Below are 27,590 nucleotides of genomic sequence, written 5' to 3'. Positions count from 1 at the left end.
CTCTCCCCTGACCTGATGACTCCTGGCTTGACTACACTGGCTACCTGGCCACCCCCTGCTCTCGGCCCAGGTCACCTCCCCCGCCAGTCGCACACCTGGATTGCCCTTCCTGGCAACCCATGCACTTGGGGACTGTTCTGTATCACTACAGTCCCACTACCAGCACCTGATGTCCTGATGTCTGCACTTACCCTTGCATTTGCCACCTGCTGGCCGTACTTTACTTATTGTTATTTATTCTATTATCCCATGTACTTGCACTTTCCCACTTTCCCCTTCCCATGCACTTGCGCGATCTGAATGACACCTGGCCTAGTAGGATTGTTGCCTGTCTTCCCTCTGTCCCCCCCCCTTGCCTCATCGCGCTTTAAAACACTTGTGCATAGGCGCGTTATAAATGCCATATCAAATCTGCTCCAGGCTATTGACCTGCCGGTTTTCTATGTGCCTCCGCATCCCTCCAAGGAGGAGGAGCGGTTCCATAGGCTGGACCCAAAGAGGGCTTTTAGCTTTAATGTTGCAAGAACAGTTGAATTTACAAAAACTGACCGACTGTTCGTAGCCTTCTCGTTGGCAAGGATAGGTTTGACTGTCTCCAAGCAATCGATCTCTAGACGGATCACACTCTGCATTTCAGAATGCTACCTCAATGCATGGAAGGAATTACCTCCCGGCATCAGAGCCCACTCTGCTAGGGGAGTGGCAGCCTCTTTGGCTCTACAAAGGGGGGTGCCAGTGAGGGACATCTGCCCAGCAGCAACTTGGTCTTCACTCCTTACCCTTTCCAAACACTATTGCGCCCAGATGCCTCCGGCCAAGGCGAGCAATGCAAATAAAATAAATACAAATACAAATTGCTGGGGTGTAGCCCGTGCAGCTGATGCTCGTTTTGGAAGAGCGGTTTTACAAAGTTTCCTCGTATAGGGATTTTCATCCCGCCTCCGTCACACATACTGCTTGGGGAGTCCATGTGATGAGGAATCTGCAGGACACAGGCAATCCATTGAAGCAGAAATTACTTATAGTAATGTTCTTTGTGTGGATTCTATGGATTCTTCTCCTGCTGATTCCTCATCACCTTCCCTTCCGGCCCTGCTATGAAAGTGCCTGCAGCTGATGACTAACTTCTATACTGGGAGAAACGGACGAGCTCTCGTTTAAAGGGCTGCCATAGAACTTATTTGTGTGTTTCTGCATCCTTTGCAATTCCGTTCGTCGCTATTTAAAAAAAAAAAGATTAAAAAAAAAAAAAAACCTTGTTTAGTTTTACTTTTTTCTACGAGTTTTGGCTGTTTCAGCTGAATTGTTGGATTCTTCCTCCGCAACAGCTGAGCTTGGGGGGAAAAAGGTTGCAAACTGGGATACAGGGCAGAATGAGGCAGTATATGTATGACGACCAGCATCCCGTCTGGAGTAGACGACCGCTGCATCGAGTCAAGAGGGATCAACGGCCGAGTCAAGGCTCAGTAGGCCCTCTGTCGAAAGGTTTTCCGAGCAGCTGACGCTGGAAGGAATATCTATCTGATGAGGAATCTGCGAGAGAAGAATCCATAGAAAGAACATTACAGTGAGTAATATCTCCTGTTCATCTATTGATTTATTTAGGACATTTTGCATAATGCCACAATTGTGCCCTTTCAGTAATTTTAAAGTTCTTCCCCCCGTTTGTAAGAAGAGCAATGGACCATTTACAGACTGTGATCATAGAACATATTGGGTAGGGATCGCGCCAGGCTTCAAAGGTGGAGGGAGCGGAGGAATCTGTTGAGATTAGACAATACTGCTTTTTCTTGGTATGTGTTTCAATGACTGGTGTGCTGGGACAGAGTGGAGGGCAGTATGGAGTTGGGGTACCATTGATCAAGTTCCAGGAACTGGTGTATGCCCGACCAGGCTGGATATCATCAAGTCTTTCATATAATGCTTTTCTTTTCCATCAAATGCTGCCTTGACAAGTTCTTTTTTCAGAATTTTAGAATTACATATAAATTGTTAAAGCAAACACCTGATCAGAAGGAGATGGAGAGTGGTGAGTGCACCTTCTAGGGGCCATTGTACAAACCTGAGGAAAACTTTGAATCTAGTGCAATAATTTTAGACACGTCAAAATATTTCCTAGGTTTTGCGTTGCACAACATTCAAATTATTTGAACTATTTAATGAATTAAGGTTCCTTTTGTTGTTCTTCTTAATTCATAGGATAAAAGCAAGTGTGATTGCAAAGACAATTACATTGGGGATGGCTTGGACTGTGAAGTGAAGACGCTTCCAATCGATCGATGCTCTCAAGACAATGGCCAATGTCACATTGACGCAGACTGCGCCGATCTCCACTACCAAGGCAAGTGTTTCACAGATGGTGTGGGTCTGCACCCTCCCAGGTGTCGCCAGTATCTGCAGTGGGTATTGTTCCACAAATTATCTGTGGTGCCTTTGCAGGGGGTCCTTGTTGTACAATATGGGTGTGTCTGTTGTAAAAAATGAGAAATGTGCCAGTCTCCCTGGAATCGTACCGAAATGTCGCCCTCATTTGTGCACCCCCCGCAGTCACTGCACTTTGGGGGCGCTCAAAATGAGGGTGACATTTACTGTGCCCAAGCATAGCGGGGGTTGCAGGGGTGTCCCCTGGTCTTCTTGGGTGCCGTAACAGGGGTTAGCGGTTGCGGGGGTGTCCTATGCTTACCATTTTGGTAAGCGGGGAACAAGAAAGAAAAAAAGCACCCTGCAGTGTCAGCTCTAACCCACGTTAGTGGGAGGAGCTGACTCCGCAGAGACAGCAGGGTGTAGGCGGCACACACAGGTGTTGATGCACGTCATATTTACCTCCCAAGTCAGGGAAAGGACCCACCACAAATTGCCCTTCTACATTCATTGGACATATCACAACCAGACACTGGCATCTAGATTCCCAGGTGAACAAATACAATAGCTCCATCGTACATCTAATTTATCGTGATTGTCTCCAGGAACTGCTCTGCTCTCCACTGAAAGCACAAACTGAAACTTGGGATCCAGGCCTTAATAGGGACTTAATAATTTCTGCGACCACTGAAACGTGAAGAGTGCAGGGAACCAGTATTCACCCATTGGGCTCCCTCCCTCTTTAAATTGTGTTTGTCATTCATTATCACGTTGACATAGGATTCACACTGCCACAGGACTAGTAGGACAACTCTGGAAATCCACTAACTACTAATAAGCATTCCATATACTGAAATAGTCCTATTAACTGTTGAAATATCGATTCAATGTCAATTTCAAGCATCAAATGTATGTACTGTGGGATGTAAGAATGAAACAAGTGTGAGTAGGGGAGGAGGGGGGAGGGAGGGAATTGAAAATCGAAAATCTTTGGAGGTAATGCGAACTCTAAGGAACTGTAAGACATGAACATAAGAAAATGTAGAACATAAGAGATTAATGTTGTCAAACGCTATGTTGTAATCACTTATATGCTTTCGAACCAAAAATAAACATGGTTTAAAAAAAGAATGAAACAAGATTACAGAAATCAATCACCCAGTTACACAATACTTTTCAATTTATTATTTTTATTTTAAGTATGCACTAAGAACACCAATTAATCTGAATTGATGGGATACTTTGACATTTATTTATGTTATGTTAAACATCAATATTTGATTTATATTTGATCTTTAATGACTTTCTTTATCTTACTTTTGATATTGTATTTAGAACATTTTGTGTCTTTTGTATGTCTTATTATTTAAAACAAAAAGAATTTTTGAACCACATGAAAAATTTAAAACTATATGACCTTTCATTTGGTTTTCCATTTCACCTACAAATGTTGTACATGTATGAGTTAAGTGAGTTTCCTCCTTCAGATTAATTGTCCACAAACCGCCACAAATAAGGCGTCTGGACAATGGAATACTAAATTAGACATCCATAAGACTTTGGATAGTCGTTACACTGCTACTTTCCGTTTGAGATATAGGCAGGGGCACACCCATATTTGTGAACATGTTCTAATGATTACCTGCCTTTCTACAGTAATGTTTTGTGAATGAACCCTTGCCTGAGAATGTAAATGCTCTTTAATAACTGTCAGCAGTTGGTGCATTACAATTGAATTTAAAGGCAACACTGGTACCACATAGAACTGTAATTATATATGAAGTTAAGTTACCTGTTTAGATTTCTAATATAAGGTGAGTCTTATTTATTTGTGTATATCTAACTGACTTGTTATCTTTTATGGTACTAATAAAAGGGCTGCGTTAGCACCTAACATAGTGTGTAGACATTCCTTTGTGGGGGCTTGGGGATTCACTGCACCTAAGAACCAACCTGCATCCCCACCCTTGAGTCTCAGCCTGGCTGCTCGCCCAACATTACCAATTGAGAGCCCTGCTGGGCTGCTCTGTGTGTTAAGATAGATTTCTAAACTCTGACCTGGTGGGCAGAAGTTTAGGAGACCACCCTCGGTTACTGAAACAGGGGAACCTTCTGCATAAGCCAGACTAATCTAGGTAGCTTGGCAGGCGGTCAAGACTAAGTCTCAGGAGGGGCGAGAGGGATCGGAAGCCCACAATGAGCACACACAGTAACAAAGCACAAATTACTTTTAGACAAGTGTATATGAAAAATATCTATACATTTATTGTTGGCTGGTCCAATAGACACAAGTAAACTTTAGTTATATAAAAAGAGTTACCACACAAAATTCTCTACTAAATAACATATATACAATGTTTCCCTATGCGACAAAGGAGTAAAACACCACCATAACCTACAAAGAGAAGGGTGGGTTAACACATTAGGAGCATTAGACAATTCCTCTGAGTCGTTCCCTAACTTTCGAAGTCAGCCCTGTAAAGTGGGGAGCCTTGTGCTCAACAGTACAGTTGTGCGTAAAAATGCACGATCACGCAGGCAGAACAAAAAAGCAGGTCTTCTTGGGAGAGCAGAGCTGTAGCAAGTCAGGAAGAGGCGATGAAGAATTGGTTACCACTATTCGAGTAGGATCTACCCTTGGCTGCAGAGCAGTTTTCAAAAGGTGAGAATATCTAGGGAGCACAGGCTAACCCAGCCAAAAGCAAATAATTTTTTAGCGATATACGTGCGTAAAAGAGTTTGATTGTGCCAGGGGGCCACCGTTAAGTGATGCAAGCCCTCACCGACCTTCAGCAAGTCCGGACCAAACTTTGCCATTTTAGTCGAGGTCGCTAGTAGGTTCGAGTCCTGCAGTTCCGCTGCGCTCCGGCTCTCAGCGGCTGTGGAATAGAACAATCGTCTGTGATGGGACAGTTGTCTTTTCTCAGCTTCCGAAGGAGGTATGAAGAATACTCTGGTGCAGCAGGCTTCAGGGAACAGGAGAGCAGAACAGCAACTCACCTAAAGTGACCATCACCAACGGGTAGTGACGTGGGAATCACAGATGCGAACAGCGTTACACACTCTCCTAATGGGGGACCTATCAAGACAGCAGCGATTCTGTGGGATACCCTGAGGTAGAGCTGGACAGTTCACTGGATGGCCCAGGAACACTTCCGAAGGGGCTTGTTCGATAGCTAAGCAGGGGGCACCAAGAGTAGTTGTTCCCACTACTCTAAGGAGGCAAAGCGCCTTGGCAGGCCTTCTTGATCGATGAAGAAAAGAGGGGTCTGACAGGACAGCGTAGGGTGAAAGGTGCCAAAATTTCCAAAGCGTCTCCAGCGGTTCTACGAGTCAGTTTCTTCGTTCCAAGATACTTGGCTCCTTCTGTAGTTCGGAGAGAACTCAGATGATCGACCTGGAATGGATGCAGAACCCCTTCTCTTATCCAGGATTAGCCTCGTGTCAAAATAGAGGACTTCCAATTGAAGATTTTCTCTCATGCAGGCATCCCAGTCGTGGACCAATCATGGTTCACAGTGGTCCCAGTCATTCAGGCACTCCAGACATCCTCACACCAGTAGTGTGGATTGGGAACAGACAGTCCCAACCCGCTTCCTGGGCTCACACACGTGACATGCAGAAGCCTGCGAAAGGCTGCATGCCCAAATAATGAAAACCCGGGTTACTCAACCTGGGTGAAGGCAAGGGACAAAATGGCCATGGCACAGAACAAAAGACATTGGGCCTCATTACGACCCTGGCGGTAAGGGGTTAGCGCCAGCGTTAGCTGCGCCGACCCCTTACCGCCAATCACGAGTTCCCTTTCCGCCATGGCGGATTTTACACCTGCTTCTAGCGGGTGTAAAAAACCATGGCGGTAAGGGAACTTGATGTTAATTACGCCACCGTAATTTACGGTGGCGTAATTAACGCCTTCCCCACTCCCATTATGCCCTATGGGGCAAAAATGGGAATGGGGAAGGGTAAATGGGGATTGGGGACTTACCGCCCCGCCGACCTCGGAATGGGGCGGTAAGTCCGCCAACCACCATGGCGTAAACGTAGTTTACGCCATGGTGGTAAAGTCACGGCCCAGGCGGTAACTTACCGCCTGGGTCGTAATGAGGCCCATTGTGGCTTGGCCATTTTCAGACCTGTCCAAGGGCCTCATTACGAGTATGGAGGTAGACATGGCCTTAATAAGGGCATGGCTGCCTCCATACCGGGTTCCAGGACCGGGTTCCTTCAATGAGGAATTACCGGCCCATTCCAACCTTGGAGGACCCGGTAATTCCTCATTGAAAAAACCCATCCCCATTCGAGCCCCCATAGGGCTTAATGGGAATGGGGAGGGAGCTAATAACGGGCCCGTTAGTTACGGGCCCGTTATTAGCTCCCTGGTCCCCATGCGGGACCCGCTAAGGACGTCTGGTCTGACCTGACGTTCTGAGCGGGTCCCGCAAGGGGACCTCGTAATAGGGCATGCCGTAATGAACGGTGCCGGTCCGGTATTCTTTTGATTCCATTATAATAAACACCCCACAGGTGCCTCGGGCTGTCTTTTCCAGCTGTAAGAAAGGGACAGCTTGCACGAGATAATGCACTAACATGGAAACCACAACAGGAAAAGTGGGTTTTGAGACAGCCTACTCGGGCAAGGATTTGAACCTCACCTAGGGATATATGTAGGCAAACAGTGATGCACAGGTTTGAACCCTTCCAAGAAAACAATCTTTAACCAGAGGCTTAGATTTGTAACAGGATAAACAAAATTACCAGAGTTCAGGGTGTGGTTTGATAAAAAAAGAGGCAATGCTGGCTAATTGCAATATTTGTGGCATGTAGCCAGGTCCCAGCAGTGCATATGGCCTATGAAAGTCTTTCCAATACATCACAACGGATGAACACAGAGGTTTGCAAGGAAAGCAACAAACCAAAGACAGGCCGTGCAAACAAACCTGAGACTGCGTTTGAGAAATGAGTCAATGCAAAACCTGTTCATGAGTGACAATACCTACCTCGGTGGTTCCCGCCCAAGCCCCCCACCCCCTCTACTATGCCCAGCACAATTTTGCCACACACCCAATGCAGGGGTTTTGAAAAATGTCTTATCTTACTTTTTTTAAAAAAAGCACTGGCCCCCGCTCCGTGACACATCTTAAGCTGGCCCTGCGTGCACGAACATGGCAAATCTTACATACGCACACACAGGTACACACAGTGCTTCAAACATATGCAAACACCTATTTAAACTTATCTGGCCTTGTCGCCTCAACTTACTTCAGACGCCGCTGCTTCTGGTCTCCGGTCTGGCCCTGGGCGGGGGAATGATGCTTCCAGCGTGATTTACAGCTCTTCTCCAGTTGGAGGCCATTGCACCCGGCAGGTCTGACCTGCCAGGTGCAACAGCACCCACCCGCAGAGTTGTCACGGAAGCACTAGCACCGTTAACGACCATGCCAGTGTTTCCGTGAACCCATTCCCGTGTAGTCCGGGGGATTTACCAAATCTGCCGCCTGACTTCCCGCTCCACCGGACTTGTAATGTCCCTGTGGCACTGGCAAGTGAGGTGGCGGATTCGGTATTACGAGGAGGACGGCAACCCACCAGTAGCACCAGCGGGTAACCGCTGTCCTCGTAAGGAGGCCCTCTGTCTCCTTTCAACAAGGGGACAGACAGCAACCTCTGCCTTACAGTCTGGTGTCCCATTTGTGGACATCTGCTAGACTACCACTTGGGCTTCGCTACATACCTTTACCAAACATTTACTTCTAACGGATTGTCTCCTCTGAGATATATATTCTTGTGCTTTGCAGCTCTCAAAAACGGTTTATCCTGCAAAGGGTGCAGTGGCCTCTGGCATCGATGGACATCGAATCATCGTCTCAGAGACCCGATATCATGTCGATGCCAGCACAAATAGCATGCTCAGTGCCTCATGACCTCAGTACCTTTTTTCCGCATGCCCAGCATGCTACGCAAGGACTTTGCCTCAGAGAAATTCTCTGGTGCACTGTCTATTTCTCTGTTACACCATCCACTGGTCACCTTATGCACACAAATACCCGTGCAGCCACTAAGACCTCCATCTCAGGTCCTGATCTGCCTTCCCCTTCTAACCTCATGTCCTCACTCCCTCAAACAGCAAGGCAACGGTGGACCAGGCTATACAAGAACACACAAGGGCATCCAACGCGCTATGGTCATACTCACCCATTGCACCGTTGGCAGCTGCCTTGGCGTCTTGGAGACAGTCGACGGAGACGTCAGACTTTTTCTTTTCTTCATCACGCCCCCAGAAAGATCCGGCAGCGTTTTGAAAACTTGGATCATGTGACAAGGAAACGTGCTATATCATCGGTCACGTGATGGGGTCATGTGACACTCCTAGGCCCCTTCAAAACCAGAGAGGGAACGCTCATTCAGTGCTTCACAGCTGACCCATTAAGGCACTGTTCGGCGTCTTCCTGTCTCCTCATCTCGATTCTGGACTACGGACTGTTCTTCTTAGATTCCTCTGTCAAGCCCTCAGATACTGTTTTGCTCTGCTGTTTCAGGACCTTTTGAACTGTTTTTGGATTCCTTTGGATTACCCCTGGTTTCAACGAACTTGGCTGGCTTTTGACCTCGGAACTTTGAACAGACTGTTTTGGATTTCCTCTTCTGTTACCTTTTGGAGTACCCTCTCCATACAGGTTTTTGCAGTGCCAAACTCTACAGCAATCTTCCAGTATTACGCCTACCCGCTGCTGCTTGCTACATACTGCAGCCACACGGAACACCTCCATTTTCATTTGTGCTCTTCCGGTCTCCAAACTCCACCTTGGTAAGCCCCTTGATATTTGTTACCTAGCTATTCAGTGTATTGTTCTGCCATTATACTGACCCATTGCTTGCTTTACAGCGGTCGAGGGGTCACCGGTGCTCCTGGTTCCTGGCGTTCTTCGGCACTCAAAAAACCTGTGGCCTCAAGGGTCGCTCAGGAAGTTATTTGTATCTTTCTGAGTGGAACTTGTGGACAGAGGCCCCATAATCTTCACGACCATCAAGTCTTAACATTCCCAGAAATCCCTTTGAATTTCTGTAGATTACTTCATCATGTCTACTCTGAAACCTTTGGGTTTTAAAAAGTGCTATGATTGTGACGCTAAGAAGTCACTAACCGACACCGCCAGGATTTGTCTGTGATGCCACTGTACTGATCATATTGTGCCGGATTGTGACTCGTCAAGTTATGACACCTAAAGCCTGAAAAGAGAGAGCCTCTAAATTGGCCCTTGGTCGATGGTCTCCGAAGCCGTCAAGTTCTACATCGTCGAAGCACAGACTCGACGAAGGTAGAAACTCCACGGCAGATAAATCATCCAAGAAAGACAAAAAATGGTTGAAGAAGCACTGTAAAAGATCAAACACGAGCAGCAACTCCCATCATTCCTCATCGAAGAAGAAAAAAGAGGCGGAAGCATTCTTCCACAGACTCAGCCCCAGCAAGAAAGGTACGTTTCCTGTGTAAGTGGGAAGAATTTCACATCAAAATGATGCAGGTCTTTGGGAAAGCGGGCCTGCCCGTTCTCTCTTCCTCCACGAAAAAGACCATCACGCCCACCACACCTGACAAAGCCAGCAGGACTCAGATCTCCATCCATCTCCTGTGCCCAGAGCTCAGAAACCGGTGAAATCCTCAATTCGAGGACTGTCGACATAACCGACATTGGCAGCTAATGTGTTCTTCGATGCTCCGTCTGCTCCGTCGGCGCTGTCATGGGCAAATATTCACTCATCGATGAAAGTCAAAAATCCCTCTACTAGATTTGCTCCAAAGTGTAGAAGGGAGGATTTTATGTCCCCTTTCCAGAGAATTTTCAACAAGGATGACAATCCTGTTCCCTTCGAGTTTGAGCCTATGGGTCTTCCTCAACAACCTGAGGAGTTTCAGAAAGAGGAAAAAAGGCTATCTGATCTAGCCTCTGCCCTACAAGACACAAATGACTTGGAAACCTCGCCTGAGGCAGAATTTCCACAAGGAGATCTTTGAGCCTACTTCAGTGTGGCATACCGGAAAATGATGGCGAAGGTAACGGATGCCTTAGGTTGGGGTCCTCTTGCCACTTACATAATGGAATATGGCCTGACAGACTTCCTAAACAAGGGCACAACTGTTGAGCCTGTCCTTCCTTTGCACAATGCCTTCAAATATCCCCTCATGGAACTATGGAAGTCTCTTTGCTCAGGGCCAGCAGTCCACAAAGATATTGCTAGGACGTACAGACCCAGAATTCCTTACCGGACACCCAGCACATGATAGCCTGATGGTATAGGCTGCACCCGTTGGCAACACGGCTAGCGACTATCCCTTTTTACATCCTAAAGGGATAGCAAGCGTTATGATGCTATGCCCAAATACATGCACACCTTGTGGTCTGTAATAGTTGAGGCAGCAGCGCACATCCCCGAAGTGGAAATATTGAGAGGCTTCCTTAAAATGGTGGAAGATGGAAAAGAAGCCATACACCAATCCCTTCCTGCAGGACTTGACATGGCTAACTGTGTTAGAAGATTGATGCTGGTCGGTTCTGTCATGCGAACATTCGCCTGGCTCAGAAAATCAGGGTTTGTGCAGGACGTCCAAGGAAAACTGCTTGGCATGCCTTTTGACGGTACACAACTTTTTGGCCAAAAGGCATATAACAGCCTTAAAAATGTACAGGCTTCCAAGGCTGCAGCAAAGTCCTTAGGGGCAGCAATAAAACAACCTGCACAACCCCAACTTAATGGAAGGGCAAACCTGTTTTGTTATTGCAATTATGGACAAAAAGGGAAGCAACCGGCTATCCGTCAAGGTCAGAGACAATTCTCTCACCTTCCAGTGGTAGCGGTGGTAAAGCACAGGCCATCTGCGCATCCGTCCCTCCAGTGTGGCCCCTGCCGTAATACCTATTTAAAGTATTCTGACGTGCGACACGGTTAGGGTGGCGTCTGTCACACCATTTGCAAGAATGGTGTGCCGGTACTTCAGACAGATGGGTGCCTCAAATATTCTCTCACGGATACTGCCTCCCCTTTTAAAAGCGCCCTTCAGATTGCCCCCCTCTGGCCAGACACCACCTGTTCCAGACCCACTTCTCCTGAAAGAGGTGTCCTACCTTCTGGAGTAGAGCACCATAGAGTTGCTACCTGTTCAGGAAAGGAGCGGGGGGTGGTATTCATACTACTTTTTAGTCCCAAAGAAGGACAGAGGTCTGTGACACATCTTGGACCTGAAACGCTTGAACAAGTTCCTCAGGAAGGACAAGTTCAAGATGGTAACACTCTCACGTATCCTCCAGGCCTTAGTAATTCAGGATTTGTTGCTGTCACTCGACCTACAGGACACTTACTTCCATGTGCTGATCCATCAAAAGCACAGGAAGTTCCAAAGGTTCATCATAGCCAACAGTCACTACCAGTTTTGAGTCCTGCTTTTCCGTCTTACCTCTACCCCAAGGGTCTACACCAAGTTGTTGGCAGTAGTGGCAACCAGTCTCAGGAAAGGAGGGATTCACGCCCTGAGCAGGCAGTGCTCGGTTTCCCATGAGTGGGAGCTGTACCGGGAAGTTCTTCTAAAGATCTTCACCCTCTGGGGAACCCCTCAAGTGGATCTGTTCTCCTTCAGTGTGAACAGAAAGTGCAAACTTTTCTGCTCCAGGGAATTTCCCCCCGAGAGGAACGCGGGGGGACACATTGTTGGTAGACTGGAACTTCCGGCTCCTTTATGCATTCCCACCAATTCCTGTGTTTCCTCAAGTGATCAGGAGGTTCAAGAGATACAGAGCAACCATGAACCTGATTTTCCGGACTGGGCCAGGAGGACGTGGTACCCAGAACTTCTGGATATGGCCATCTACTGTCCACATCATCTTCCACGGAGGCCAGACTTTCTCTCTCAGGAAGGGTAGCTGGTTCTTCACGTGAGCGTACACACACTCAACCTATACTCCTGGCTTCTGAAAGGCTAAGGTACAGGGATTGGGACCTTCAAGAAGATGTGATGGAGGTGTTGCTTTTGGGCAGAAAGGCCAGTAACTAAAGCTTTATATCACTACCATTGGAACAAATTCTGCAGCTTGTGTAGAGCACAGGATGTGGATCCCTTTTTATCTGACAACTCAATAGTGTTTTCTTTCCTTCTTCATTTGGCAAGACAGGGCATTCAGGTCGACCACCATCAACGGCTATTTAGTGGCGCTCTATCTTTAAGCGCACGCCAGAACAAGGGTCATACTTCACGATACCCTTGGTGGTTCCATTTTTAAAAGGCCAGACTAACACCTCCCCTCTGACCTCCTTTGTGGTGCCGACATGATATTGAAACTTGGTGTTAACATTTGTTACGGCTTCCCCTCTTGTGCGAATTTCATGCTCTTTCCTGTAAGCCACCTTTTAGAGTCTTTACCAAGGACAAGGTGACTCGTAGAGCTCGTCGCTCGTAACCTCTGAAGATCGTATCAGAGTTCCACCTGTCAAAGACAATGGGCCTCATTCCTACTTTGGAGGTAACCACGCCGCTGTTTGCGGCATGGCTGCCTCCAAAATGTTTCCGACTCCGCCCTGGTGAATGGAGTAATTACCGGTCCATTCCAAGGTTGGAGGGACCGGTAATTCCCCATTCACCAGGGCCCTTCCCCAGTCCCATTTGAGCCCCCATAGGGCTCAATGGGAATGGGGAAGGCGCTAATAACAGTACCGTAAATTACAGTACCGTTATTAGCACTAAAGTCCCTTTGCGGGTCCCGTCCCTAACGCCTGCTGAAAGCAGGCGTTAAGGAAGGACCCGCAAAGGGAACTTGTAGTAGGGCGGTAAGGGTTTACGGCACTGGTCTCGTTACCGGTGACCATTAACCCTTACCACCCTACTCGGAATGAGGCCCAATTTGTTTTCCAGCCTTCTATCCACCACCTCATCCATCCAAGGAGGAAGAAAGGCTGCCTAGACTCTATCCCAAGAGGGCTCTGAGTTTTTACATCGCCAAGATGAACCAATTCAGGCTGGATGATCAGCTGTTCATTGGGCAAAAGAATTTTGTATTTGTATTTACTTGCCATTTATAGAGCGCTTTACTCCAAAGTGCTGTCCAAAAAAGTTACAGTACAATAAAAATGAAGAATGATTCAATTACAAACATTTTCAAGGAGAGACTAAGGACTGTAGAAAATAGTTCCTTAGAGTAGTAGAAGGAAGAGTAGGAAGTAATAGAACAGAGGGGGAACGGGAGAGAGTTCCAGTGGTAAAGGGCAAGGAGAGAAAACAAAAGGAATTGGGATTGGGCAGACAGAGGGCGAGGGACAGATAATAGAAATTGAGATTGAGAATGAAGGGAGTGAGTGGGGGAATAGAAGGAGAGCAAGGATGACAAATAACTGGGAGCAAGACCATAGAGGTATTTGAACACAAAACAAAGAAAATAAATTTGAGCCGAGAGGAGAAAGAAAGCCAGCCAAGCGAAGAGTTTGAGAAGTGGAATCACCAGTGAATAGCTGGTAGAGAAGGCAAATAGAAGCATTGAAGATGGACATAAGAGGGGCCAAGCAAGAAAGAGGAAGACAAAAAAAATAAAATAGGAGAACTTTAAAAAAGGCAGGAAAAATAAGAGATGAGATCAGGAGTTTGGTAGCGCTGAAGGTCAGAAAAGAACAAGCTTTGCGAATATTAAAGAGATGGAAGCGACAAGAACGGGAAATAGTAGAAATGTGAAGGGAAAAGGATAAGTCTGTGTCAAAGTAGAGACCGAGATTACGGGCAAGAAATAAAGTGTTGGAAAGAGATAAAGAAGAAGGGGGATACAGAGGAGGAAGGGCAAGGGGGGAATAGTGATAGCAGGGAAGAAGAGAGCTTCAGTTTTAGATGAGTTCAGGACAAGGAAGTGGTCTGACATCCAAGACTTGATTTCAAGCGCACAGGAAGTTCAATTATCATGGATAGACGGAGTAAACAAAGAGAAGGAGAGAAAATGTTGTGTGTGATTGGCATAAAAGTGGCGAGAAATCCCAAAGGACGAGGTAGTTGCAGCAAGAGGAGAAGTATAAAGAGAGAAGAGAGGTCAAGAACAAAGCCTTGGGGACGTCATGAAGAAGAGGAACATTTTCGGAGGAGGAACCAGCCCAGGAAACCCAAAGGAAGACAGAGAAGATAAGAGCAAAATGTGATCAACAGTGTCAAATGCAGCGATCAAGTCTAAAAGTATAAAAAGAGAAGAGTGCTTGGTGTAACGGGCAGAGAGCAAGGAATCACAAACAGAGGGATGAGCAGTTTCAGTTGAGTGACTGGGACGGAAGCCAGACTTGAGAGAAGGGAGGATAGAATTCTCTTTAACAAAGATAGAAACCTGAAGCATATACGAATCGTTCGAGCAGTTTCGAGAGGTAGGGAAGAAGAGAAATTGGACGGAAATTAGAAGGAAGAGAGGGGACAAGAGATGGTTTCTTGAGAATAGGAAGAATAGAAGGAGGCTTAAAGCAAGAAGTGAAAAAGATGTGAATAGAGAGGTATTAAGGAGAGTAGTAAGATAGGAAACAAGAGAAGGATAAACTATGGGTATTAGAGAAGAGGGAATAGGATCAGAAGGTGAACCAGTGAGATAGAAGCAAGTCAAAAGAGAAAAGGTCTCCAAGTTAGTAATGGAGGGAAATCGAAGAGATTAAGGAGATAGGGACGAAAAAGCAGAGGAAAAGGCTGAGGGAACAATAGCAGCAAGAACATGAGCAACATTAGTAGAAAAATATGTTCTAAAGTCGGAAGGAGTGAGAGTAGAATGGAGGTAATGATCAGAAGTTGGAGGTGTAAGTAGATGAGAAAGAGAATGAAAAAGATGCCGGGGAGGCAGACTCGGCACGCAGAAGGTCGGAATAGTAACAAAGCAAACCATTTCAAGGTGGATAGTGCTTTGTGTTTCTGAATGCTACACCAGAGTGTGTAAGGACATTCCTGAAGGCTTCAGGGCACACTCCACCGGGGATGTAACAACTACTACTGCCCTCCTAAGAGGGGTATCTGTAAAGGATATCTGCCAGCCCGCAAATTGGTCCTCCATACACATGTTCGCGAAACATTGTTTGATATAGTATCCTCAAATGAATCTCGTTTGGGCAGGGCTGTCCTCCAACAAGTGGTGACATAATTGCCATGGAGTTCGCTCTTACTGCTATGGGAAACTAAGATGAGGAATCTGTGGGAGGACACAATCCATTAGAGGAACTAATTACTTACCCCTCGGAAGGTTCTTTCTGATGGATGTTCCTCCCACAAATTCCTCATTGCCCTCCCAGCTTACACCATGGTTAAGGAGCTCTCTAATACAGTTATACAATGACTCTCCTTTAACGCTTAAGCAACTGCTTTTTGTCTCTAATCCCTAACGTGGCTGTGCAAGAGGAAATAATGACAACTGAGGTCACGGGATGCAGAGCGTGCTATTTGTACCAGCATCAACATTACGAAAATGACCACTCGATGCCCATCGAAGCCAGAGATCACGACACCCCCTGCTGGGAAAAAAGTTTCTGAGAGCTACAAAGCAGGAGGATATATGTCTAAGATGAGGAATCCAAGGGAGGAGCATCCGCCAGAAAGAACATTACCAGGGGTAAGTCACTTATTCATCACAGTGCTTGGCTGGTGAGAATGCTAGATTGGACAGGTAGGTCTTGCGTAATTTCCTCATGTAGGTGCGTTCTCATCCTTTTCCCTTCGCCTGCTTATCTTTGGATGAGTTTGGAATCTTTCAAAAGAGGATGAATCTGTGGGAAGAATGCATCTTTTAGGAGAACACATTACCTTCTGTAATGTTCTTTCTGGTGGATAAGTATTCCTCCCACAGATTCGTCAACTCTCCCCCACCTGTCAAACTAAAATAAAGCATTCTAATTAGAATTTTAGAAAATAAACAATTCTGCATTTAACAATTCTGCCGTTCATTGTGGGTGCTCAGGTTCAAAAGATGTAACTGGAGAACATGGTTGCAGTGGCTTCAAGTATATTCATGGATGACATCACTTCCAGCACCAAATGCCACCAAGAAATTGTGATAGTCATCCTAGTGGCTGGAGCCACATTTCTCTGTCTGTGTCTTGACGGGATTTCAAAAGATGATGAATCTGTGGGACGAATATCATATGAATCAGAAAGGGTTCCATGTGTTAATATCCCCGCAAAAATATTGCGATAAAAAAATAACGGCATATTTTTGTGGACATATTTACCCATGGACCCTGCGGGGGACACCCCTGCATCCCCTGCTCCCACAAAATATCCTCCCCAAAAATATCGCCTATGGCGAGACAAACGGCCATATGTATGGCGATATTTTTGGTGGGGATATTTTGTAGGGATACCTCAGAAAAAACATTCCAGGAAGTTTGTAATGTGTTCTTCTGTAACACCAAAGAGGCCTTGCAGCATGTCAACACAAGTGGTTCAGAATTTTCTAATATGGGCACTGGTGGAGGCAGATGTGGGCCTATCTCTGTGGTAGCTGAATTGTACAAATATGGCCCAGTTTCAGGTTTCTCTTCCAAGAAGTGCTGTTTATTGTAGAGGTGATTTCTAATAACGGTTGAACATCTGTGTCCCATTGCAGTAAGGGTCAACAGTGAAGGCTCTACAGCACTCTCATGTCTGTGCCTCTTTGTCATGAAGTTCAGTGTCTATTTTCAATGATACATTATTTCTTTCTATTTAGATTCTACTGTCGGAGTATTCCATTTACGGTCTCCAAAAGGACAATATAAATTAAATTACGATGAAGCAAATAAGGCCTGCGCCAGCGAAGATGCCAAGATAGCTTCTTACAACCAGTTGTTGTATGCTCAGAAGGTGAGTACTTTGAACTTGCTGCTTCTTTAGTATTTACTATGTATGCGTTTTGAGGGAATAGTGTGAGCCTACCTAGTGGAATTAGTGATTATACACTGATAATCACTAAACTCCAACAATTCCTCTAGGACTACCTTCTCCAAGAGCAGATCTGAAGCTTCTCTCTAGCTTCGGCCCTCTCGCTGCCTGGCTGTGTAGTCTTTCCAAAAGTCATTTTGGAATATCTTTCTCCTTTGAGCTGCAGATCCCACAGAGTCAATTTGCAGGTTTTGCTTCACCATGGCCATCTTGGATAAAATGACTTTATTCGATTACAGAGAAGCCAACTCATCTAAATAATTGGCTGCTTGACTGTAGCTTTGCCAGGGACATGGCTCAAGCCACTTAATGTCATCCAATTGCATGAATATTCCTTTAAAAAGAGGACCAATATGTTCTTGTATGGTGTAGGAGAGGTTTTACGGGTGTGGCTAGATAGTAAAGTTCATGTTGTCTTACAGCTATAACCCGCTATCACTATCTATCAGTCATGACTTGCTGGACACCCCTTTAAAATCTCCTAACTCTGGCTTTTTGATTTTTTTCCGTAGTTTTCTGATTTTCTTCTAGAGTGAATTGTATCTCCCCATATCATGTGATGCAGTGGATGTTTCAGCCTGTCTGTGGTTTTCTCATCCTGTATAGGAGCCCAATCAATTTGGTTCCATTGTGTAGTAATGCATGGAGTCCTTATTGGCACCTGGTTATATTATAGAGCACCTTCAAACTAGGATGAATACTCCCACCTTCAGCTGGTATTTTTGACAGTCTTGACTTTTACCTGGTGGATTCCTTTGGCAGGACTTCTTTACGTGATTTGTTTTACACAGTTGCAAAGTTGGCTTTGCTTGGTATACTCACCTGCCAGGGCTTTTAATGTGATTCACTTTACAAACTTGCAAACTTGGCTTTGCCTGGTATACTCTCCTGCCAGGGATTTTAATGTGATTCACTTTGCACACTTGTAAACTTGGCTTTGCCTGGTATACTCTACTGCCAGGGCTTTTAATGTGATTTCCTTTACATACTAACTTTGCTATTCCACCTCTATTAGTTCTTTTTCAGTAATAATGAATCTTGTATTCTCTTTCATTCACTTCACTGTCCTTTAACGTTCTTTGGTAGCATTGCCAAAGCGCCCCAGTGTCCCAAACTTCCTCCTTAGGACTCACCGGAGTACCGTCGCGTTCTTCGTTTCCCTCGCAGGAAACAGCGTTCGGCGTCCCGCCTCCACCTCCCAGGCTCACCGGCTTCACTTGCCGGCTTCCACATCCTTCGCGGCTCCCACCGGGTTCCTTAACTGTTCTCAGTGTGCGGGCAGCGTATGTGCTGCTCTTCGGTTCCCGCGGCCGCCAACCAGACTTTCCTTCTTCTGGTGCAGTCCCAGAATGGCAAACCGTCTCTTGCAGCCTTCCTCCTTTTGCTTTCTCATTGAGCTGGCTGGTTCCACTGACTTCTCTTCAGCGGTATGGTAGTCCCTCCATCGGTGCTGTGAGGACACGACTTCCCCAGGTAGCTCCCCTTTCCTCCATTCAGGTTCTGCCTTTTAAATATCTCGGCACCTATCATACGCTTGTAACCCCTAGAGTGTGTTCTGCACTTCTCAGCCTCGTGGATCCTTATTGCTTCATTCAGCCTCCTCGTCTCAGTAGTCTCGTATGCATGAATATGTTGGTCAGTTCTTGGCTTTCTTCTCACATGATACTGGAAGAGGTTATTAGTAGGTTTTGTGGGTAGTGGGAGGGAACTCTTACAATAAAAAAATAGTCCATGGGCGCCCGTCTGCGAGTACGAACACGGCCCATTGACCTGTTCTTTGGGATGGTACCTACTCGAGCGTCTGCAGCCACACTTTGGCTCACTGTACCTTTCACAGATGGCAAATAACCATTTACATATCAGTCTTTGTCCCACCAACATGGGCAGTCCAGCACCGAAATGCTATGGCAATTCCCTTCTGAACAAGAGTACCAACAGCAACCCCATACACGTGTTTCAGCCTTGTTGGGCCTCATCAGTGAGGTGGAGGTGTGCCTCTCTGAGCAAAGTGAGCAAGGGGTCCACGTCTTGATGACCCTAGGAAACCCTGGGTGACTAAACCTAAGTCCCTTAAATAATCAAATAATAGTCCATGGGCGCCCCTCTGCGAGAACAAACACGGCCCATTGACCTGTTCTTTGGGATGGTACCCACTCGAGACTCCGCAGCCACACTTTAGCGCACTGTACCTTTCACAGATGGGACATATTCATTTGCATATCAGTCTTTGTCCCGCCCACATGGGCAGTCCAGCACCGAAATGCTATGGCACTTCCCTTCTGAACAAGAGTACCAACAGCAACCCCATACACGTGGTTCAGCCTTGTTGGGACTCATCAGTGAGGTGGAGCTGTGCCTCTCTGAGAACAGTGAGCAAGGTGTCTGCGTCTGGATGAGGGACAGGGTCTCTTAATCCTTGTCCTAACACTTCCCTAGTGTGTTTTCTGTGTGTGTTTTCTGTACAGGAGTCCAGTTTGGACACCTGGCAGTGTAGCGCTTCATTTTTACCTGTTGGTGAACAGTACACATGGGATACCCTAAGCGTACCAATGGGTAGAAATACACCCTTGAACTCCTAATGTATGTTTTTGGGAACATGTGTGTTGCCCACAGAGCTGTGTATGGGCTGGTTGCAGCTACATGCTGATTTGACTGTGGCTCTGGGTATCCTCCATTTTTGGGATACCCAGGCCCTGTCATAGGAATCAATGGATTCCTAAACAGAGGCACGATGGCCATTGTAACCTCTTGAATGGCCTGAATGCTGAAGTCTCAAGAAGCTTGCATCCTGGAATCCAGCTGGAGAAAGACTCCAGCTGCTGCAACTCTTCAAGAAATCCAAAAGCTGCTTTGCTGATTGAAGGACTGAACCAGAGTGGATCTGGATAGGCGACTCTTCTTGTAGCTACAAGGGGACATTGTGCAACTGCTGCTCTTCACCCAAACTGTCCTGGAAGCCAGTCCTGTGTGCCTGCCATCTGGCAAAGGGCTCTTCATGCGTCCAGAAGAGGAGTGCATGGACATCTTGAAGCCAAGAAGTCCATCTGTGTCGCCCAGGCTGCGGAGGAGTGTTTGTGACCGCTGGAAGCCAAGTTGCTGTGTGTTTCCTAGAAGAGGGGGGGTACCCTAGCATAGTGCTGCATGACACCCGGAGCTGGCAAGTTCTAAGTAATGCAGGAAATCTGCACGGCAGCTACGAAACCTGTCTACATTTCAGCGCCAGAGAAGGTCCAGGGTTGCCGCCTGCAGAGGAGTGCCTGCCGGTGGATTTCCCACCACCAAAACTCAAAGAAAGTGTCCCGAAGGTCCAGGATTGGTGAGGGTATGCAGTCCAGTCCAGTGCTCGAGTCAAAGTCGCCAGAAGCCACCCTATCATCTGTGCTGCGGCTGCAGCGCCGAAGAACAGAAAGGCAGCCAATTGAAAGTCATTGACAAACACCAAAGTACTTAACGTCTTCCTCCAAGACTTATCGAGGTACACAGCAGGACTCATCTTCTTGAGACATCCACAGCCAGTGTAGCAACCCGACAGCGGAGACCACCGTGATAGACCTGCATTGCTGCCTTTCCAACACTGCTTGGTTTCCTTCTCCTGCTCGACACTGAAGTCCCAGCAACTCCTTATTCCAAGGGGCGTTCATCCTCGAGGGGCATAGTCGAGTAAAACAGAGAAACTCTGCCTCTTCACCTTCCAAGGCACCCAAGATACTGTGACGAGGAAGAGCCTCTTCCATCGTCAGGATTCATCCAGGGGTCCTGGATTCGTCATGGATCCTGTTCTCCCGTGGCTTCCCAGGTACTTTGGGGTCGTGGGATCTGTAGCAAGCGAAGCAAGCAATTAATGAACTTATTTGCAATGGGCTGTAACATACAACATAAAGTACACCTTAACTTCTCCTTACAGGTTGCCCAGGTGGGAGGATCCTTACACAGTATTGCCTCTTTACACTAAAGAAAGCATTCTGTCTATGTTCTAAGTATTACCTGCCTTTCTACATTAATTTTCATGAGGGTAACCCTTGCCTAAAAACTTAAATGCTTTTAAATAACGGTCAGCAGTTGTTGCATTATAACTAAAGTTAAAGGTAGCCGTGGTACCACATAGAACTGTATATATATATTTAGTTATGTTACCTGATTAGATTTCTAGCACAAAGTGAGTCTTATTTACTTGTATATACATTCCTGACTTTTTTATCCTTTAATAAAAGAATTGTGCTATCACTTAACATAGTGTGTGGACATTTCATTGAGGGGAGCCTGGGTACTCACTGTACCTTAGAACCAGCCTGCATCATCTCCCTTGAGTCTCAGTCTTGGTTGCTCATCCATAGCTACCATTAGAGAACCTTGGCTAGGGAGCTCTGTGCCTCTACCCCAGCTATATACAGACCTCCACTATGCCTTCCCCCTGACTCCTGTCATCCCGTGGGTTCTCAGGAGGTTGAGCAGGTTCCAGGCAACCATGATCCTGATCACCCCAGATTGGGCGGGGAGAACATGGGACTCGGAGCTTCTAGAATCAACCGTTTGCCCGCCTCTCCGCTTGCCTCACCGGCCAAATCTCCTCCCCCAGTCAGAAGGTCGGGTGTTGCACCCAAACCCAGAGTCCTTCAATCTACATGCGTGGCTTTTAAGAGGATGAGACATGATGACTGGGACCTCTCAGACAAGGTGCTTGAGGTGTTACTATCTGCACGCAGACCATCTACAAGATCGCTGTATGTGTGCAGATGGAGAAGGTTCGAGACGTGGTGCAGAGAACACAAAATCAATCCCATCTCCTGCCCCACCACTTCAGTGATGGAGTTCCTTCTGTCGCTGTCCTCTTCAGGCCTGCAGGTTAAAACAGTCAAAGGGTTTTACTCGATTGCTTTTCTCCCGCAGATTCCTCATCTGATAGATATCCTCATCAAGCTCTGCTCCTCGGAAAAATGTCACGATTACGATACAGAGGGATGTGCGTCATGCACTAAAATGCTGCCGAAATCTATCCGTGATTGGTCTCCCAAACTTGCTTTGGGCCGACCTTCCCGAAATCTCTGGTGTGGTCACTTGTCCGGTCTTCCGAGGCTGAGGCGGAAGGGCCATCCCGCAAGAAGGAAAGGGAAAAGCATAGCCAAAAATCCAAAAAGCAGTCACACTCGAGGAGTCACTCTTCCTCGTCCTGATCGCGTAAAAAGAAGAGACGTCATCGACACGAGTCCAGCTCTTGAGCGTTGACAGGCTGGCGTTCCCGATGTCACAGCATTACTCAAGCCTCGATCGACACTGATGGCCGTTCCATCGGCATCAAAAGAAAAACCCTTGGCACCGACTATCAGCAACAGATCTTTTGTTCTGCTCTCCAGGTCAGATATTTCAGATCCATGACGTCGATTTTCAGCGTCAACAAGAAACATGACCAGCAGGACATTGATCCCATGTATACAGGGTCGGGAGGTGTTGATATTTTCGATGACCAAGCTGACCTGTTGGCTTTAGCTAAGGGTTACATGATGCCAGCAGCTTGGACGTGTCTCCAAATGTTGAATTTCAGCAGGGTCAGCCTTACATGCACACCCATGCTAAATTTAGGACCTTGGTGGAAAGAGTAGTAGACACCTTAGGTTTGAAGTCCTCTTCAGCCCCTGTTCATGGCTACAAAAAGGCAGACATCTTGGATGAAGGTCATGTGAATGAACATAGCATGCCACTTAACCCAACAATTACAGCCCCCTAGCCTCCTTGTGGCAACATCCCAGCTCCATTCCCCCAGTAAACTCTAATTTTACGGGGAAGTACAGGCCGGCAAGAGACGATCCATCTTTCCTGTCTTCTCACCCTTCTCCAGAAGGGCTTGCTATGCAAGCAGCCACAATCACCACTCGACCTGCATCATCCACTTCGAATCTGCCTCCGGACAGGGAGGGTAAAAGGTTGGACACACGAAGTAAAGAAGGTCTTTACTTCTGGCAGCATGGCGTTAAAAGCCCCCAATGTGACATGTGGATTTGCAAAGTACCTCTTTAGTTTATGGAAAGCCATGGAGCAAGCAACCCAGTACATCCCCGAAGGTGAAATGCGGGATGGATTTACACGGCTGGTGGAAGATGGGAAGGAGGTAGCCCAGCAGTCTTTGCAAACAGGGCCTGGATGTGGTCGACTGCGTTGGCCGTTCGATGGGGTAGGGGATAGCACTAAGTCGTCAAGCCTATCTAAAAACCTCTAGCTTCTCCCCAAACGTCCAGAATAGGCTACTAGACATGCCGTTCGAGGGAGAGTTTCTTTTTGGCCAGAAGGCTGAGGACTGTCTGGCAAAGTTCAAAGAGTCTAAAATAGCCACAAAATCACTAGGCCTAGCTGCTCAGCTGGCCAAACCTGCCTTCAGCTTTGCCTCCAGGGGCTATGTTCCTCATGGCAGGAAAGCTCCCACAAGCCAGGCAGGGGCAGAGGTGTTTCTCGCATCCCAAAAGGGACAGAGCGGCTTCTAGAGGCCAGCAAACAGCACCAGCGGCTGGGGCGGCACCGCCCTCTGAGCCGCTTTGATTTCCCCTCCCACGACTTGCCGGTTGGTGGACAGTTGGCAGAACATTGGCCCCAGTGACAGGAGATTACCTCTGACGCCTGGCCCCTGCAGCTCATTCAGTGAGTTATTGTCTGCCCTTCTTAAGGAAACCACCAGACAGACCCCCACCACCTCCTATCCAACTCGTACAGGAGCTCCCGGAAGAACTGCAGGCCCTGTTGTCCTAGGGTGCCGTGGAAGAGGTACCTCCCGATCAGAGAGGGTTGGGTTGGTATTCCCGGTATTTCCTGGTATTTCCTGGTGCCTAGAATTTCCTGGTCCCCAAGAAAGGAGGAGGTCTTTGTCCCCTTCAGGACCTTGGGGCCTTGAACAAGTTTCTGAGGAAATACAAATTGAGAATGATGACATTGAAAGAAATGCTTCATGCTCTCGAACTCCATTTCTTGCTGGTGTCATTAGATCTGCAGGATGCTAGTTTCCATGTGCCGATACATCGAAAGTTCCTAAGGATCCTCATAGGGGACAGATATCTCTTACCTGTTTACCGTATTGTCTGTTTTCTGTGCGTCCTGAGGCCTTCGAGTGAGTTGGCACGTAATGAAAATTAAAATAAATAAATACGCACTATCAGTTCAAAGTACTTCCCTTTCAGTGGACCTCCACTCCAAGGGTCTTCACCAAGCTTATGGCGGTAGTCACGGCTCACCTCAGAAGATCCGGGGTCCATGTATTTCCATACCTGGGTGACTGGCTGATCTGGCGGAAGTCGGCGGGGCATGTCGTGTCTCATCTGGAGGATACCTATCTTCTAATGTACAGGCTGTGCTTCTCCCTGAGCTTGTCCCATGTGACGACAGTCCAAAGGCTCCAGTTGATAGGAGCAGTCCTAGACACCTGGGTGGGGTAGGCTTTCCCGCCGAGGAGAGAGTTGGCAACATAACACAAATGGTACACTTGTTCCAGAATCACGCCACCTTACAAGTGGCTTCCTTCCTCCGCCTCTTGAGTCTCAAGGCCTCTTGTATTTTTCTGGTGTCAGAGGCCAGGCTCTGCATGAGATTCCTTCAATGGCTCCTAAGGGGTCAGTGGTCACAGTACCTCGGAGCACTCACAGATCCTATCAAGGGGTCCAGCCAAGTGGTCCACGGCCTCAACTGGCGGACTGATTGCAGCAATCTTTTGGCAGGGGAACCCTTCTGGCCTCTTTGGCCTTAGACCCGGGTGGTCACGGATGTATCTCTGAAGGGTTGGGGTGCTCACTGTGAAGATTTGCAGATGAGTGGCCTTTGGTCAGCAACAGAAGCCAGGTGGCACATCAACAGGCTGGAGTTGTGAGCCATCAGGCTAGCCCTGAGGCTTTCGCACCGCCTCTCAAAGGGAAATATGTACTGATTATGACGGACAACACTGTGGACATGCATTACCTGAACAAGCAAGTTCGTATGTGCTCCCTTCCCCTCTGCAGAGAGGTTATGCAGCTGTGGTTCTGGTTGCTGGAGAACTGTATCTCAGTCTCTGCAATTCATCTGGCGGAGTCAGAGAACGATTGGGGGATGCTCTGAGCAGGCGGAGCACAGTCTCACCCGAGTGGGGAGTGTGCCAAAAAGTCCTGGAAGAGGTCTTCTCTCTCGGGAGTACCCCAGCAGTGGATCGGTTTTCCACAGAGACCAACAGGAAGTGCAGACAGTTTTGCTCAAGGGAATTCCCAGTGAACGGTGCACTGGGGGATATGTTTCTGATGGAGTTTACCTTCCCTCTCCATTACGCCTTCCCCCGCTTCCCGTCATTCCATGGGTTCTCAGGAGGTTGAAGACATTTCGAGCGACCATGATCTTGATCGCCCCGGACTGGGCGAGAAGAATGTGGTACTGCGATCTCTTGGATCTGATCATCTGTCCACCTCATCGGTTGCCTCGGCTGTCACATATACTGGAGAGCAGGCAGGGGCAAGATGGGTTAGAACCTGGCAGACTAAACATGCCTTGCAGGCATCCAGCACACCTTTTCCATCCTTTCACATTCGGGTACATATTACAGTTGGCCCCGGCCCCCTTGGGGGAATCTGATTTGTTCAGCCACACTTCCTGTACATCCAAGATGGCCTCTGGCAGCCTTCCTGTGAATCCAGTAGCACGCTCTAGTCTCTGGGCGTGGTTGGCTATATAAGCCACGCCCAAAGGCAAACCCGTGCTTCGTGTTGCATCTGTGGCTTCAAGCAGCACGCTGACCGGGATCCTCGAACTTCACCTACCTGGATTCTCCGCACGCAGGGGTTAGGGAGAATTCTCATTCAATGGCTAATTTTCCTTACCTAGTGAGTCCCTCAGCAGCTTTGCTGGATTTCTGGAGTTATTTTTTCCACTTGGTAAGAGTGTGAGCTTTTCCCCACTCTTACCCATGTTTTGCCATGTGTATTTCATTTGCTTTTGTGATTGTGGACTCTGGAGTACACCACTTCAGTGGCCCCCTTATTTTGTGTGTACCTTCCATGCAGTGACACAGGGTTGTCTTTTAGACTCCCCACCAACTCCATTTCTGGGGCTGACTACTGTCCCCCAGAAAAGGGTAAAGTTGCCATTAACTTTACTTAGTCATTTAACCACAGATCCAGTACACCCCATTTTACATGGAGTACTGGAAAGGGTTAATCCTTATCCCTTTTTATCTGTACCTCCTAGAGCATTGTTTCGCTCTTTTAACATTTAGACTTGGCTGGTGGCAGTGGTATCTACCCTAAATTTTCTACCGCGATTATACTATATAAACATGGTATTGGTTCAGGCTATTATATTAGCCTCAAACTTAAACCCGCTTGACCAAATACTTTTTCTTTTGGCTCCGGTCGGGTTTATTCGCCATTTCTTTTTGATAAAGTCCTTATTGTGTTTTACTTTGTGCGGCAAACCAGGTTCGCCTTCTTTGTTCACTGTCTTTTGGCGGGCTTCTGCCAAGAAGCCCTCCTCAGGGCGCCTGGGTGTCTAGGTGGACTGAATGTGAGGGAGGGGTGTAGTCACCCCCTGCACAGGGTATCCTAGGAAACCCAAGTCGCACTTTGCCATGATTGGCTGAGGTGGTTGTCCGGGCTGGACAACCCCTGCTGCGTGATTGACAGCCAGGCTGTGTGAATGGGGGATTTTCGCATAAAAGGCAGGTCTCTTGGGTTAGAAGTCAGAGTCGCCACTGGAACTACAAGGAACCGAAGAGAAGCGGAGAAGAAGACGACTGCTGCAGCTACCCTGTCCCGGTGAAGCCCTGCTGCAGTCCCGAGCTATCTACCCTTCGACGACCAGAGAAGATCCAGTCCGGAGTCTTCTTCCCTTGAGACTGGTGGGGATAACCAGCTCACCTTCTACAGCCAGAGGATCCTCATCTTGATCAAAATCACTGCACACGGCTGTAGTGGTCCTGATAGCCATCTGAAGAGCCTTTCCTGTTTTTAAGGAGCGCACCTTTTATTCACCGTTGCTGCTGCCGGCTTCATCCCTGTGTGGTGCAGACCCCTCCAGACGTCCTCCTTCGTCCCGAAGCTCCATGAACTGAGGGTCTGCAGGAAACTACCAGGAACACTGCCGTGGCACCAGCCTCTTCTCTGAATAAGGTACTGTGCTCTGATTGAGGAATTAGGGTGAATCCCTTTTCTTCATCTCCATGGCTTGCCCTCGTCTTCCCTCCTTCTTATAACTTTTGCTTCCTCTGTTGACAATATCTAAGGACTCCTGGCTACGTTGAATCGTGAACTGTCCGACTGGGTGATCCTCGACAACAGGAACCCGGTTCCACTTGACACTAGCTCCGGCCTATTGAATCTTGAAT

The 27,590-nt window shown here is 47.4% G+C and overlaps 1 protein-coding gene across 1 annotated transcript in view; it reads left to right on the top strand.

Moving 5' to 3' along the window:
• Nucleotides 1–27,590, top strand: part of STAB2 (stabilin 2) — a 1,783,079-nt gene that overhangs the window by 1,616,496 nt on the left and 138,993 nt on the right. Inside the window, exons 60-61 of the mRNA XM_069629923.1 lie at nucleotides 2,200–2,341; nucleotides 17,058–17,191. Coding sequence (XP_069486024.1) covers nucleotides 2,200–2,341; nucleotides 17,058–17,191 — 276 coding nt within the window. The remainder of the gene's footprint in view (nucleotides 1–2,199; nucleotides 2,342–17,057; nucleotides 17,192–27,590) is intronic.

The sequence above is a fragment of the Ambystoma mexicanum genome, chromosome 12 (genome assembly GCF_040938575.1).
Source record: "Ambystoma mexicanum isolate Mex_15411 chromosome 12, UKY_AmexF1_1, whole genome shotgun sequence".
In the NCBI taxonomy this organism is placed as follows: Eukaryota; Metazoa; Chordata; class Amphibia; order Caudata; family Ambystomatidae; genus Ambystoma; species Ambystoma mexicanum.
The sequence above is the reverse complement of the archived record's forward strand: the minus strand, read 5'-3'. Positions and strand labels throughout refer to the sequence as shown.